The sequence below is a fragment of the Microcaecilia unicolor genome, chromosome 1 (genome assembly GCF_901765095.1).
Source record: "Microcaecilia unicolor chromosome 1, aMicUni1.1, whole genome shotgun sequence".
Taxonomy (NCBI): Eukaryota; Metazoa; Chordata; class Amphibia; order Gymnophiona; family Siphonopidae; genus Microcaecilia; species Microcaecilia unicolor.
Window position 1 is genome coordinate 97,072,604 of NC_044031.1, and position 17,109 is coordinate 97,089,712.

At 44.3% G+C, this 17,109-nt stretch overlaps 1 protein-coding gene across 1 annotated transcript in view; it reads right to left on the bottom strand.

The window, feature by feature from the left end:
* CCDC7 (coiled-coil domain containing 7) overlaps nucleotides 1-16,861 on the bottom strand; it is a 184,681-nt gene extending 167,820 nt beyond the window's left edge. Inside the window, exons 1-2 of the mRNA XM_030200375.1 lie at nucleotides 16,577-16,861; nucleotides 9,179-9,232 (exon numbers count right to left, since the gene is read on the bottom strand). Of these exons, the coding sequence (XP_030056235.1) occupies nucleotides 9,179-9,232; nucleotides 16,577-16,861 (339 nt within the window). The remainder of the gene's footprint in view (nucleotides 1-9,178; nucleotides 9,233-16,576) is intronic.
* Between the last annotated feature and the right edge of the window lie 248 nt (nucleotides 16,862-17,109).

Below are 17,109 nucleotides of genomic sequence, written 5' to 3' on the forward strand. Positions count from 1 at the left end.
GATAGCCTTTGGAGTACACCACGCCTCACAAGTGCGCCAGATCCGAGCAGGTAGACCGTGTGCAAGCCTGCAGGAGCATGGCAATAACCTTATTAGAATAGCCCTTGTCCCTCAATTGCGCCCTCTCAAGAGCCAGGCCGTAAGACCAAAGCGGCAAGGATCTTCCATAGTCACCGGACCCTGAACTAACAAGTTCGGAACCCGAGGCAAAGGAAGAGGCGCGTCCACCAGCATCCGCCGGGGATCCGCATACCAAGGACGCCTTGGTCGATCCGGAGCAATGAGAATCACCAATCCTCGGTGCAGGTGAATCCGAAGTAGCACTCGCCCTATCAAGGGCCAAGGAGGGAACACATACAGGAGTCCCGAGGGCCAAGGTTGACCCAGGGTATCCAACCCCGCCGAGCGAGGATCTCTCCTTCTGCTGAAAAAGCGAGGGACTTTGGCGTTTACGCTTGACGCCATGAGGACCAAGTCTGGAGTCCCCCATTTGGCACAGATCTGAAGAAAAACTTCTTCTGCCAGTTCCCATTCCGCCGGGTCAATTTGATGTCTGCTGTGGAAATCAACTCGTACGTTGCTCTGACCGGCTATGTGAGCCACGGACAGCAGCTCTAGGTAGCGCTCGGCCCAGTCGTAGATCTGAGACGCCTCCGCAGCCAGGGCCCTGCACTGAGTGCCGCCCTGACGACAGATGTAGGCCACTGCTGTCATGTTGTCCGACAGAACTCAGACAGGAAGACCCTTCAGCGTCCTGTGGAAGCCTGGAATGTCGCTCTCAGTTCCAAGCGATTGATGGACCAACCCGCTTCCATGGTGGACCACAGACCCTGAGCTTAGCATCCCCGGCAATGAGCTCCCCAGCCTGAAAGGCTGGCAACCGTTATCACCCCACACCAAAACGGAAGAGCCAGTGGCATCCCCTGCTGCAGCATGCTGTCGGAAAGCCACCAATCTATACTGCGACGGACGGCAGGAAGCCACCTTAGGCTGCGTTGGTATTCCTGGGAAATCGGAGACCATTGCTGAAACAGAGCAAGCTGCAGCGGCCTCATGTGCGCTCTCGCCCAGGGAACCACTTCTATGGTGGCCGTCATCAATCCCAGGAGCTGAACAAAGTCCCAAGCTCGAGGGCGAGGCATCCGCAGGCGGACCTGATTCTGAAGCTTGAGACGCCTGTTGTCGGGAAGAAAAACGCACCCTGAAGCCGTGTCGAACCAAACCCCCACATACTCGAGAGACTGAGAGGGGGTCAGGTGACTTTTGGGCATATTGACTACCCAGCCCAGAGTCTGAAGAACTGTAACAACTCTGGCTGTAGAAAGTCGGCTTTAGACAGCCGAATCCGCTCTGATGAGCCAGTCGTCGAGATAAGGGTGAACTCTGATACCCTCTCGCCTGAGAATGACAACCACCACTACCATCACCTTGGAAAAAATCTGAGGGGCAGTTGCCAAGCCGAAAGGCAAGACGCGAAACTGGAAATGTTGGCTCAATATCGCAAACCGGAGAAACCGCTAATACGGCGGCCAGATGGGAATACGCAAATATGCTTCCTTGAGGTCCACAGACATGAGAAACTCTACTGGCTGTACCGCCGCAATGACGGAGTGCAGGGTTTCCATGCGGAAGTGTCGCACTCTTAAGGCCTCGTTACTCTGCGTAAATCGAGGATAGATCTGAACAACCCGCCTTTTCGAGTCACCACAAAATAGATGGAGTAGCAACCGCAGCCGCGTTCGGCGGGAGGAAACGGAACCACCGCTCCAAGCTTCAGCAACACCTGCAAGGTCTCGCTTACCACCACATCGGGATTCCAAAAACGCGTCTCCCACCAGGGCAGCGAATTCTAGTCGGTAACCTTCTCTGATCAGGTCCAGGACCCACTGATCCAAAGTAATCTTGGTCCACTCCTCAAAAAAGATGAAGAGACGATCCCCTACTGCGGGAACAGACAAGTGGACCGGCGCCCCATCATTGTGGAGGACGCCCCTGAACTCCTGGGCATTGCCTAAACGCCGCAGCACATTTGTCCGAACGCAAGGAGTTCCTCTGCTGGAAACGGGTACGTTGCCCAAACCCCGCAGAGCACCCCGGGCTATACCCGCGAGCTTAGCGAAAACATGGCCTGGAAGAGGAGGGAAAAGAAGGACTTTTGGAAGAAGGCCTCAGCCTATCCTCAGGAAAACATTGGGACTAGAGTCCCCTAGGTCCTTAACAATCTTCTCCAAATCCTCCCCAAATAAAAGAAGGCCCCCAAAGGGTAACCTCACCAGCCTTTGTTTAGAGGCCATGTCAGCCGCCCAATGCCGGAGCCAAAGAAGGCGGCAGGCAGCAACCGCCACCGATATCTGCTTAGCCGAAGTGCTGACCAGATCATAAAGGAAAGACCCGAGATTTCAAAGGACCACTTCAGTGCAGATTCCAGCCGCCGGTCCTGCATATCTTTCAAAGCGACCCCTCCCTCCACTGGGAGAGTAGTATTTTAGTCACAGCCATGACTAACGAATCCACTTTAGACATCCCAAAAAAGGCCAACTGACTTTCACTCAGAGGGTAAAGGTGACACATAGCCCTGGCCACATTCAAGGGACCATCAGGGTCAGACCATTGAGCTGAAATAAGCCACCCTCATCTGGATAATCAGTCCGTGATGGCCTGCCCGACACCTCAGACTCCCCGAAACTAGACCACGGGGGAGAACAGGGTGAAGAGTCCCCCTCAGATGGGGTATTCACTCGTCTACGCTTAGCGTCAGCCCAAGGCTCGGGGGAAGAAATAAAGTCTCCAGCAGACACTGGGCTATCAAGAACTGGAGGCAACCCAGTCCGAAAGGAATTGTCAGGAGCCTCAGACAATGCTCTTTTTAACATAAAAGCCTTATACATCAGCAGCACAAATTCAGAGGAGAAAAACTCACCCTGTACAACCGCCCCCACATTGGGTTAAGCGGAGGCAATAGCGCCTCTAGAAACCTCAAAACGAGGCGTTCCCCTTTACTCAGAACCCTCCACAACCACGAGGGTCGAGTCACGCGGCACCTCCAAGATGGCGCCCAATCCCAACTCCGTCAGGTGGGAAGACTCACCGCCTGCTATGCTCGTGCCAACATTAACATCTAGGCAGTATGAGCTGCAAAGCCCCGCTGCTGATCTGTGTTTCCCACAGAGGGAGCAGCGCTTAACCCCTTCAGCAGCCATCAAATACAGAAAACAAAATGGCGCCTCCTCGCCAAAACTTACCCCGCACAGAGCGCTGTCAGCGGGAACCTCCCCGGAGGAGCTGGGCACCACTCTCGCCTCAGGAGACCAAGTCAAACGATTTGCGGTCAAGCTGCACCGAACCAGGAGTTCTGGAGAAAGCCTCTTTCTTTCTTTTTTTTTTTTTACTGTGAGGAAATTTAGAGGCAGGCAGCCACAGAGGAACTCCGGGAGGAGGGGGAATGGGGTAAGGCAGGGAGAGGGAAAACCAAGTATGCCTTTAAAGTGGGCACCATCAGCCACAACACCCCCTACTCTACTGGCAAAGCACAGGAGCCACCCCAGGCAGAAATCCAGGAGCTGAGAAAGCAATGTCCACACCTGCTGGGAGATAGAAATATACTGAAGGCAGAGGGGGCTGGGCGTCCAGGAACACCATGTTCTTTCAGTGTTCTCTATCTCCACCTGCTGGTAGGCGGATACAACCCATCAGTTAATGGATTCATCTGCTGTTGCTGACAAGGAATGTGTGGTTGCCACTTAAGCCTATTTGGATACAGAAATATTAACAAAATAAAACGCAGAAAATTATACCTTTTTATTTAAATAACAATACATTTTTGATGAGCTTTCAGAAGATAACACTCCCTTCCTCAGGTCAAAACAAAATGAGCACAAAATGGCATTGCCCTAGAAGTGCTTAGGTTCCATTATAGGATACTAGCATAACTGGCTATTTTTATTTGATTTATTTAAGAAATTTATACCCCACCTATCACTAGGTTGTTTACATAAAAGAGCATACATTAAAAAAATACAAAATAACAAACCAATCAAACTCTGCACGAAACAAAGAACTATAAACAGTCAAGTATCACATTTATGTGCTTGCACTTATGTCATACAAAGAGCTAGTTTAAGTGTGCATACCTAAGTGCTGCTAGAATAGGTGTAACTTACAGTATTCTGTAAACTATGCATATAAATGGGAGCCCCCCATTGTCCCACCCTGTGTATATCCCTCTTACAAATACACACAATATAAGTTAAGCAAGTACAGTGCACTCCATTTAAGTGCACGTCGGATAAGCGCATGCTCTGTTTAACTGCATGCCGTACTTCGGTCCCGTTTTTGGCACCATCAATTTCTATGGGGACAAACTTTGGTTTAACGCACAACTGATAAGTGCAAGATTCACTTATATGCATGGTTCAAGACTGCTCCTCTGCAGGAAAGACTCCGCATAAGCACGCACATGGAATATAGAAGCCGATTGGTGCGTGACAATCAACGAGATTTCAATTTTACTGCCTCTTTAAAAGCCAATGAGCCCTTTTAATCTTTATCTATATATTAACATACCATATTTGTCCTCCCCATATTTTCCACTAATTTAAAATGATAGAAGTCACTATATATCAGAACCAAAACCTCACCCCTTTTATCCTGCCTATGTGAATGTATAGCCTCATATCCTAATGGTAATATATTTAATAGAAATGAGGAGGCTGAATCAGGAATTCAAGTCTCAGTTGTAAACACCAGGCCCACCCTAGAATCTCTGATCGGATCATTAATTATCTGGGTCCTATTACAAACAGAATGAGCATTAAAAGTACGTTCCGTAACAATATTCTCATGCACAAAATGCTTTCAAGGTTCTGGTAAAACTGGAGTAAGAGTTTTATGGCTCCTAGATTTCTTCCATCAAAAAGAATGTTTCCTGTATAAAACTTCAGGTATACATATGGGGAGAGTGGAACATACGATTAAATTATCCTATTGAGACGTCTTAACACATTCTGTTTGTGGCCTCTAGATCTACCTAGATTAATCCAAGCATCCAATATTTACTCCTGCCAGAATTCTGCACGACAGTGCAGTGCAGAATTTGCGCAGATGCGCAAATTTTACTTTTTTTTTTGCAGAATCTATACCACGGTCCCCATTCCCACAGTGCAGTGCAGTACCGCTGGAACAGGGACCGTGGTAAAGGTCGGCTGGCTGCCTCATCTTCCGAGTTTCGGTGTGCCCTCCCTGGGCCTACCTTAACACGCCCTGGTGGTCTAGTGACTTCTTCAGGGGCAGAAAAGAACCTCTTTCCTGCCCACTGCCACTTCTCTTGCTGATACCACCGCTTCTTCAAAATGGCCACCAAGATTTCAAGCGGCAATCTTGTGAGGCTGTCACAGGATGTCTCAGCGACCATTTTGAAGAAGCAGTGGTACTGGCAAGAGCGGCGGCAGCGAGAAGTTAAGAATGGGGTTCTTTGCTGCTGGGGGACTGGAAAAAGATGATTAATATCTGTGTATAGGGAGGGGGAGGGAGAGAAAAAATAAACATGGATGTTATCTGTACAGGGAGAGGAAGGGAGGGCTGGAAAAATAAATATAGCTGATATTTGTACAGGGAGGGGGGCTACGAGAGAGTGAAGGATGGGTGTAAAAATGTTGTTTAAAGAGACTTACAGAATTTTGCAGTATTTCAAAATTTTACGCAGAATTTTGGCAGGAGTAAATATTCAAACTAACCCCCCCTAAAAGCCCCAAGCTAACTTGCAACAAAACACTCTAAACCAATACATCTTAAAAATCACAAAAACTCCAAAAGAATTAACTTCTCTAATCAAAATAGAATCTATAAAGAAGTTTAAATACTAAAAACAAATTTAAAAATCCAATTCAGTTACTTGCTGTTCAAAAATGTTTACTCAATTACTTGTAATTAAAAAAAAACCACTCCTTCCCACTCTACAGTCGCTGCTCCAAGTTGCTGCACAAAGGCGCACACTAAGGTGCAACACCTTAGGCTGTGTGCCAAGCAGCAGCGCGCCACTAGGCACCACAGTTTAGGTTTAAACAATTTTTATTGATAATTCAACATTATTAACAGAACCAAAACGTAACCTTGGAAAAATACAACGCATTTGGGCATTCACATCCATTGCTTTTATCATCAATGATTTTTTTTTTTTTACTTTGAATTTTTATTGAAATAACATCTCAAACATAACAACGAGCCATTGGCTCCAGCACATGACAATGCAACAATTTAATTTTTATTTTAACATTATGCTTATAACCCTTTTATCCCCCCTATTCCCCCCACCCTTCCCCCCTCACCCTCCCCCCCCCACTAACCCCTCAACAACTGATTCCCCCAACAGCCCAAACCCCCCTAAACCCCCTCAATATCTGTTAGATGAATCCATTCAGGTTATCATCAATGATTTTATCATTCCCTCCCCCCTCCTTACAACCAGATCTCCATAGCCAACACTTAGACGGATATTTTGCCACATGAATATCCAATATAACATTGATATCTCCCGAATACGCTGCTCATACATGCTTTATGCTTGCCTTATAGGCACCACAGTTTAAAACCCGCAGCATCTGACGTGGTGATTGTGAGCAGAACAAGCTCCCATGCCCACTCATCAGCTGGAGTTGAATGACCCCTTGAATTAGCTAGCTGCAGTTGAAAAAAATCCAATTAGTTGGGGTCTAAGGCAGCAGAGGAGGAGGAGGAAGTGATCCGATGTGCAGCATGATCTGTACAGGGGAGATTCCAGCACTTTGCAGAATTCTGCACAATTCTGCAGGGGTGAGGAATTCTGCGCTGCACAGTTGCACAGAATTCCCCCTGAAATAATCTTTATAAAATATGCTTTTAAAAAATAACTACATGGCCCCCCATCCTAGGCAACCTTTTATAAAATTATCCTCACAGTATCAAGGAACAGCTTTACAGTATCCTCCTAAGCTAAGTAAGTCAAATATAGAAATAAACATATTATGTTGCAATGTTATTTTAAAAACACACTGCCTCATCCTCACATCACAACACAACAAATACAAACCCGCAACCATAAGCACCCCAGGACACACACTCCCTACTTCAGAAAGCTTGAAAATACTCGGGGTCACACTCAATCGTAACCTCACACTCGAGAACCAAGTAAACACCGTAATAAAGAAAATGTTCAATGCAATGTGGAAACTCAAATGAATAAAACCTTTCTTCACGAGGGAAACTTTTCGAAACCTAATACAATCAATGGTCCTAAGCCACGCAGATTACTGTAACGGAATCTATGCGGGATGTAGAACACAACTCACAAAAAAACTCCAGACCACCCAAAATACAGCAGCCAGACTGATATATGGTAAAACAAGATTCAAAAGTGCTAAACCCCTATGAGAAAAGCCGCACTGGCTCCCCATCAAAGAACGGACCACCTTCAAAATCTGCACCTTGGTACACAAACAGGCTCATTTTCAAAGCACTTAGCCTCCCAAAGTTCCATATAAACCTATGGAACTTAGCCTCCTAAAGTGCTTTGAAAATATGCCTCAAAATCATCTACAGCATAGTACCAGGATATATGATAGATCTAATAGATTTACCAACCAGAAACAGAATCAGATCATCAAGATCATACCTAAACCTACATTATCCAAACTGTAAGAGGCTAAAATACAAAACAACATACGCAACCAACTTCTCCTACATAAGCACACAACTATGGAACAGTCTCCCAAATGCTGTGAGAAAAATCCATGATCACTTAAACTTCAGAAAATCACTCAAAACTTACCTCTTCAAAAAGGCCTATCCCAACGATCCAACATAAAAGACCAGTACCCAGCAACACAGCACAGCTAATGATCGTTCTGGACAATTTATAATCTTCACTTCGTCCAATCCTCTTGATGCCTGATCCACACCTACCTCATCTGATCACAATCCAGCTTATTTTCAAAAGAGAAAGACGCCCATATTTTGACCCAAATCGGGATATGAACGTCTTTCTCCCGTGAGCGCCCAAATCGGTATAACCGAAAGCCGATTTTGGGCATCTTCAACTGCAATCTGTCGTGGAAACGACCAAAGTAGACGGGGGCGTGTCGGAGGCGTGGTGAAGGCGGGACTGGGGCGTGGTTATCGGCTGAACAGAAATGGGCGGCTTTCGCCGATAATTGAAAAAAAATAGCCGTTTTTAGCGAGAATTTAGGTCACTTTTTTTGGACCCTTTTTTTTTCACGAACAAGTCCCAAAAAAGTGCCCCAACTGCCCAGATGACCACTGGAGGGAATCGGGGATGACCACCCCTTACTCCCCCAGTGATCACTAAACCCCTCCCACCCAAAAAAAACAACTTTAAAAACTTTTTTTCCAGCCTGTATGCCAGACTCAAATGTCATACCCAGTTCCATCACAGCAGTATGCAGGTCCCTGGAGCAGTTGTTAGTGGGTGTAGTGCACTTCAGGCAGGTGGACCCAGGCCCATCCCCCCCTACCTGTTACACTTGTGGTGGTAAATGGGAGCCCTCCAAACCGCCCCCAAAACCCACTGTACCCACATGTAGGTGCCCCCCTTCATCCCTAAGTGCTATGGTAATGGTGTAGAGTTGTGGGGAGTGGGTTTTGGGGGGGATTTGGGGGCTCAGCACCCAAGGGAAGGGAGCTATGGGCTTCAAAAGGTAGTTAACGTTTTTTTTTAATTGTTACAAGTGCCCCCTAGGGTGCTCGGTTGGTGTCCTGGCATGTGAGGGGGACCAGTGCACCACGAATCCTGGCCCCTCCCACGACCCAATGCCTTGGATTTGTTCGTTTTAGAGCTGGGCGCCTTCGGTTTCCATTATCGCTGAAAAACGAAACTGCCCAGCTCAAATCCGCACAAATCCGATGCATTTGGCTGGCACAAACCGTATTATCGGAAAAAAGATGGATGCCCATTTTTTTCGAAAATACGGTTTGTCCCGCCCCTTCATGTACCCGTTTTCGGAGATAGACGCCCATGGAGACGGGAGCTCGCGTTCGATTATGCCCCTCAGTTTATCTTTGTATCTGTCACCAACCAAATTGGTAACAGCCTCTACGGTACTATGTAAGCCACATTGAGCCTGCAAATAGGTGGGAAAACGTGGGGTACAAATGTAACAAATAAATAAATAAATAAATTTATACATACCATTGCATTTTTCTGTTCAGTGCAATCATACATCTCTTCTAAATAACGCACATTCTGTCAAGTAAAAACAAATAAACAAAAATAATAATAAATAAATAAACGTAGATGTTTTTAATTCAGTATGGAGGTCTTTTTACTAACCCGCGCTAGGGTTTTTAGCTCACAGTAGAAACCAGCAAGCGGTAAAAAGCCAAGATGCCCATTATAACCCTATGGGCATCTCGGCGTTTACTGCCAGCTTTCTACCACGAATGATTTAATATTTTAACACCCAACAGAAAGGACGTAACAAGGATCTGGGGTTCCTAGCCCATTATAAACCATAAAGCTGTATGTCTCTGTTGATCACCCCACCCCTCACCTATCCACACCCATCCTGTTAGAATATCAATGATATGCTTTGATGTCCCCATGCATACCTCCGACCTACCCCCATCCTCCCACCCTGTCAGACTGTCATAGTAATGCTTGAATGTTTTCACTTATATACACTGTCAGCTAGCACATTTGCTTATTTCCGATCTGAGGAAGAAGGGCAACCTTCGAAAGCTAATCAAGAAATGTATTAAGTTATGTCCAATAAAAAAAAGGTATCATCTTATTTTCTTTTCCATGTTTTATTTTGTTTGATTTCTATTGATTACCACGAGCTAAAAATCCTAGCACAGCCTAAGACCCCTTATATTTACTCTTTCCTTGATATCTTAAAAAAAAAAAAGACCTTCTTGTTTACTGAAGATAAGAACATAAGCAAAGCCATACTGTAACAGACCAATCAAGCCCAGTATCCTGTTTCCAACAGTGGCCAATCCAGGTCACAAATACCTGGCAAGATCCCAAAAAAGACAAAACAGATTTTATGCTGCTTATCCTAGAAATAAGCAATGGATTTTCCCAAGTCCATCTTAATAATGGCATACGGACTTTCTTTTAGGAAATTATCCAAACTTTTTTAAAACCCTGATAAGCTACCACGTTCTCTGGCAACAAATTTCAGGGTTTAATTAATTGTTGAGTGAAGAAATATTTTCTCTGGTTTGTTTTAAATTAACTATTTAGTAGCTTCATTGCATGCCCCCTAGTTCTAGTATTTTTGGAAACAGTAAACAAGCGATTCACATCTACCCATTCCACTCCACTCAGTATTTTATAGACCTCTATCTTATCTCCCATCAGCCTTCTCTTCTACAATCTGAAGAACCCTAGCCACTTCAGACTTTTCCTCATAGTCGTCCCATCCCCTTTACCTTTTTTGTCACCCTTCTCTATATTTTTCCTGAGATGCAGTGACCAGAACTGCACACACTATTCAAGGTGCAGTCGCACCATGGAGCGATACAAAAGGCATTATAAACATTCTCATCTTTGTTTTCCACACCTTTCCTAATAATTCTTAACATTCTACTTGCTTTCTTAGCTGCCGCTGCATAATGAGCAGAGGGTTTCAACATATCAACGATGATACCTAGAACCTTTTCCTGGGCAGTGACTTCTAATGTGCAACCTTGCATCACGTAACTACACTTTGTGTTCTTCCTTCCCACATGCATCAATTTGCATTTGCTCACATTAAATATCATCTGCCATTTGGATGCTCAGTCTCCCAATCCCATAAGGTCCTCTTGCGCTTTAACAACTTTAATAACTTTGTCTCATCAGCAAATTTAATTACCTCACTAGTTATTCCCACCTCTAGAATATTTATAAATATGTTAAAAAGCAGCAATCCCAGCACAGATCCCTAAGGAACCCCACTATCTACCCTTCTCCATTGAGAATACTGATCATTTAACCCTACTCTCCGTTTTCTACCTTTTAACCAGTTTTTAATCCACAATAGGATATTACCTCCTTCCCATGACTTTCTCATTTCCTCAGGAGTCTTTCACGAAGTAACTTGTCAAATGTCTTTTGAAAATCCACATACACAATATCAACTGGCTCACCTTCATCCACATGTTTATTCAACCCTTCAAAGAAATACAGTAGATTGGTGAAGCAAGATTTCTCTTGACTAAATCCATGTTGGCTTTATCTCATTAATCTGTGCTTAGATATATGCTCTGTAATTTTGTTCTTTAAAATAGTCTCTACCATTTTACCCAGCACTGACGTCAGGCTCACTGGTCTATTATTTTCCAGATCACCTCTGGAGCCCTTTTTAAAAACTGGCGTTACATTAGCCTCCCTCCAATCTTCAACTACCACGCTCGATTTTAAAGATAAATTACACATTACTAACAATAGCTCTGCAAGTTCATTTTTCAATTCCATCAGTACTCTAGGATGTATACCATTCGGTCCAAGCGATTTGCTAGTCTTCAATTTGTCAAATTGTCTCATTACATCTTCCAGATTTACAGAGATTTGTTTCAGTGTCTCTGACTCATCAGAATTGAATGCCATTTCTGGCACTGTTATCGTTCCCACATCTTGCTCATTGAAAACCAACGCAAAGAATTGATTTAATCTCGCCGCTATGTCCTTGTCTCTCCTGAGTGCCGCTTTCACTCCTTGGTCATCTAGCAGTCCAACTGATTCTTTTACCAGCTCATGTGCTCCACTAAGGACTAAGTCTAGAATTGATCCTCCTCTTGTTGGTTCCTAAACCAGCAGCTACATAAAGGAGTCCTTGATTTCATCAAGGAATTTTACCTCCCTAGAATGCCCTGATATTACACTTACCCAGTCATTATCAGGGGAATTGAAATCACCCATTACTATTGTGTTAGGTTTAGGAGAAGGTTTATGTCTGATTAGGTTTAGGGGTGGGTGCTGTGTATTATCTGGAAATATTCTGTTTATACTGCCCTCGACATCATCATGTTTTGACGCAAGGGCAGGGCATAGAGATGTGACACCCTTACGAACCCTGAAGCCACGGAGTCAGCTTCAGAACGTTGAGGGTGCTTTTTATTATAGTAGATGTTCCTCAGCTGCCACATAGACATCCATATCCCCTATTTTGCCCTGTTCATAGTTTGGACATTTCAATTTGTAAAATGGAGGTTCATGCTGGATGCAGCCAGAACGTTATAATGCTTTTGTATCATTTCACGATGCGAACAAACCTTGAATACTGTGTGCAATTCTGGTCACCTCATATCAAAAAAGATATAGTGGAATTAGAAAAAGTAAAGAGAAGGGCGATGAAAATGATAGAGGGGATGGGATGACTTCCCTCTGAGGAAAGGCTAAGTGGCAGGGATCTTCAGCTTGGAGTTAAAAGATGGCTGAGGGGAGATATGATAAAGGTCTATAAAATGAGTGGAGTAGAATAGGTAGACGTGAATCGCTTGTTTACTCTTTTCAAAAATACTAGGACTAGGGGGCATACAATGAAGCTACAAAGCAGAAAATTTAAAAAGAATCGGAGAAAATCTTTCTTCACTCAATATGTAATTAAACTCTGGAATTCATTGCCACAGAATGTAGTAAAAGCAGTTAGCTTAGCGGGGTTTAAAAAGGTTTGAATTGCTTCCTAAAAGAAAAAAAATCCATAAGCCATTATTAAATTGGTCTTAGGGAAAATCCACTGCTTATTTCTAGGATAAGCTGCATAAAATGCATTGTACTGTTTTCGGATCTTGCCAGGTACTTGTAACCTGGATTGGCCACTGTTGGAAACAGGATGCTGGGCTTGATGGACCTTCGGTCTGTCCCAGTATGGCAATACTTAACGTACTTATGTACTTAACTTGGACATACATTCTTTTGTTTTTTAGAACAGGCTGTATGTCAGCAGATCCTATTCTAAAATACATCCTTACTATACTGGGCTAGATTTAACTAAATAACTGTATTAGCTATACTAGCAGTATAAATCACATAATCAGTTATGCTGCATTACAAAATCATTTATTATTATCATACAAAACATACTAGTTTAACATCTTCCTGCTTTCACATGTGCAGTCATATGCACTCATATCCCTTTCTGTGCATACCTTTATCAATAGAAATCAAACAAAATAAAACATGGAAAAGAAAATAAGATGATACCTTTTTTATTGGACATAACTTAATACATTTCTTGATTAGCTTTCGAAGGTTGCCCTTCTTCCTCAGATCGGAAATGACGAAGAAGGGCAACCTTCGAAAGCTAATCAAGAAATGTATTAAATTATGTCCAATAAAATCTTATTTTCTTTTCCATGTTTTATTTTGTTTGATTTCTATTGATAACCTTAAGAGTGGACTAACACAGCTACCACACTCCTCTACTTAAGATGTGCATACCTTAAAATACTAATAAAGCAGACTCACTAATACAAATTCAAACTGCCTGTTCGAAATGCCTGTAAACCCCAACAAAATACTGATTGCAAAGTCCATGTAGCTTTAAATGCTGCACTCAACCAAAAGGTTGTGTTCAGTTCTCTTTGAATGCTGCACTCAACCAAAAGGTTGTGCTCAGTTCTCTTTGTCTCGTTTCCGTAGTTAATCATTGTGCATTTCTAGCCACTCCTCCTCAGTTCCAGAAATTTCAAACAGGAATCCAATCAATGTTAAAGAGTAAATTGTGAGTAAAATGATAATGTAAAGTAACAGATATTGTATGGAGGTTAGGAGGATGTTAGGAGCATTATCATATGCATTTGTTTTATGTAGGACCCGACTCCTGATGACGCTGATAGCGAAACACACGTGGTGTAGAGTCTGGGGCAGATTGTATGACTGGAAGAGTCTGGGGTACAGTGTATGAGTGGAAGAGAAGGTGGCACGTATACAGTGGTGTGCTTGTAAATTTTTAACAACAGGCTCTCTCCCCAGTCCACCTCGGCGCCCCCCCCCCCCCCCCCCGTCCACCACTGCGCCCCCCCCATCCACCTCTGCGCCCCCCAAAATTGCAGAGCTGGCTATAGCCAGTGGGTGGGGGAGCAATGCATTACTCTCTCCAGGAAAAAAAAATTAAATGATCCCAGGTTCCAATCTAATTCATGTTTAATGTGGGATAAAATGCCATAAATAAGTAAATAAATATAAACTTTTAATGTTGAGCACCTGATTCTCAAAGGGAACATATTCCAAACACTATAATGAAAATAAAATGATTTTTTGTACCTTTGTTGTCTGGTGACTGTTTTTCTGATCATGCTGCTATCCGATTCTGCTGCTATCTGTCCTCTTAACTCCGTTTCCAGGGCTTCCTTTCCATTTATTTCTTTCCTTTCCTCCTTTCTTTTTCATTTCTGGTCCTCAGCTTCTGCCTATTTTCTTCATCCATGTGCAGTTTTTCTCCTCTCTTCCTTTTCCCTTATCTTATCTCCTTCCTCACTCTTCCCTCCCCTCCATCCATGTCCAGCATTTATTCTCTCTCCCCTCCTCTCCCCCTGCCCTCCATCCACCCATGGCCAGCAGTGACCCTCCTCTCCCCTGCCCAGCATGCACCCATACCCAGCGACCCTTCTCTCCCCTGCCCTCCATCCACCCATGGCCAGCGACCCTTCTCTCCCCTGCCCTCCATCAACCCATGGCCAGCAGTGACCCTCCTCTTCCCTGCCCTCCATCCACACATGCCCAGCAGTGACCCTCCTCTCCCCTGTCCTCCATCCACCCATGCCCAGCAGTGACCCTCCTTTCCCTTGTCCTCCATCCACCCATGCCCAGCAGTGACCCTCCTTTCCCCTGCCCTCCATCCACCCATGCCCAGCAGTGACCCTCCTCTCCCTGCCCTCCATCCACCCATGCCCAGCAGTGACCCTCCTTTCCCCTGTCCTCCATTCACCCATGCCCAGCAGTGCCCCTTCTCTCCCCTGCCACCCCCTCCCGACTTGTTTCACAAATTCTCCTGCTTCCTCCCTCCCTCCCTCCCGATCCCTCACCGACCCTACCTTGGCCATCAAATTCTTCGGGGCAGGCAGTGTTGCCTGCCCCTGCCATCGCTGACTTTCCTCCGCCGCCCGATCGCGCTTCAAAATGGCCGCCGAGACTTACAGAAGTCTCGCGAGGCCGCCTCTGGAAGTCTCAGCGGCCATTTTTAAAGCACAAACAGGCGGTGGAGGAAAGTCAGCGATAGCAGCGGGCAGGCAACACTGCCTGCCCTGAAGAATTCGATAGTCAAGGTAGGATCTGTGAGGAACTGGATCCGGAGGGAGGGAGAGCCGGCTCGCCCTTTCCAACAACCGGCTCGCAAGTCCGGCCAAAATTTAACAACCGGATCTTGCGAGCCGGAGCGAGCCAGCTCCAGCACACCACTGCACGTATATAAATGAAGGATTCAAAGGGATTGATTGGATTCGTGTTTGAAATTTCTGGAACTGAGGAGGAGTGGCTAGAAATGCACAATGATTAACTACGGAAACAAGGAGACAAAGAGAACTGAGCACAACCTTTTGGTTGAGTGCAGCATTTAAAGCTACATGGACTTTGCAATCAGTATTTTGTTGGGGTTTACAGGCATTTCGAACAAGCAGTTTGAATTTATATTAGTGAGTCTGCTTTATTAGTATTTTAAGGTATGCACAGAAAGGGATATGAGTGCATATGACTGCACATGTGAAAGCAGGAAGATGTTAAACTAGTATGTTTTGTATGCAGTAAATGATAATAAATAATAAATGATTTTGTAATGCAGCATAACTGATTATGTGATTTATTCTAAAATACATGAGACATAGAGGTCCCTTCTAAAATTCCACTTTATATGTGTTCTGACCACCATTTGCTTGGAGACAGATGTTAGGATATACAATAAAACTACAAATCCATGTAATAGGCTCTTATGGGACTCTTTCTATTGGTTGCCTTGTTCCCTCGATTTGCTGAGCTAGTAGCCCCCTCCCTTTCTCTCTCCATCAAGTCTGTAAAAGTTAATCTGCAGCTTGTCTCCTCTGTGACCTGAAACTGCATATGCTGTATTTTGCACTATGACCCCTTCCAGCTACTGTGACTATCAAGTTTCATCAGTGTAAAAGTATAAACAGCATTACTCTTGACATGTTGTTGAATTCCCCCCAGCTTTTCTCTTGCATGGAGAGAGATGGTTGAGAACAGACTCCCAGTTTGTAAGGCAAAAAACTCTTGACCAGTACATCTGAACTGGTTAATTTTCCTTGTTTAATGACTGCATTAAAGAATATTTTGGTTCAAGAGTTCCGAGCCTTCTCCTAGTGATGTTCTATACTCTGGTTTAAACTGCATGCCAATCACCCAGTGAGGGCAGAACAATATGTACTGCTGTTTCCTTCTGAGAGAGAGGTGTTATGCTCACACTGGCAGGCTGTAAGTGCTCAGTAAATAAAATAAAATAAGATTTGAACTAAGATTTCCTAGAAATGTTGACATAGTTCTGTACGATAATTAGCGTAACAGGCAATGCTACAGAATAAGTGAACACATTTTGGTTTATGGATTGGCTCCAAGATAACAGCACACCGAGTGACACTAGTTGCCTACCTGGTTTACAAGGTTTAAGATTTCGATGATTTTCATAGCATTGTCCATCTCATCTTCATTTTCAACACTCTCCAGAGGTATGGCGTACTTCGACATACATTCTGTTTCACTTGGAACTATTATGACCATTGGCAGAGATTCATCTGAAATATTCATTGGCTTTCTTACTATCCCAGATCTAAGAGGTGGAAACTTCTTCTTTGTGTTGAGTTTATGGGAGGAACCTGCTTCCGAATTTAATACTGTACCCTGAAGAGGAGGGGCGTTCGCCTTAAAATCTGCCATTTTATTCCCTTGCACAGCAGTACCACTGTTATAATAGCCTTGTTGTTTTTCCTGCACATAAAATAGAAATTGTATGGTAATAATACATTAACACACAATGATCTCTTTTATTCTCTCATAAAGGAGTACTTGGAGATGATGAATAATAGCAACCACTTGTAAAAGGAAAGGCAGAGATGGTATAAAAGCAGGATCACCCACTGCCATTAGAGACTGCAAAGAAGGTCATCTTTGTCTTTATTGGAGGC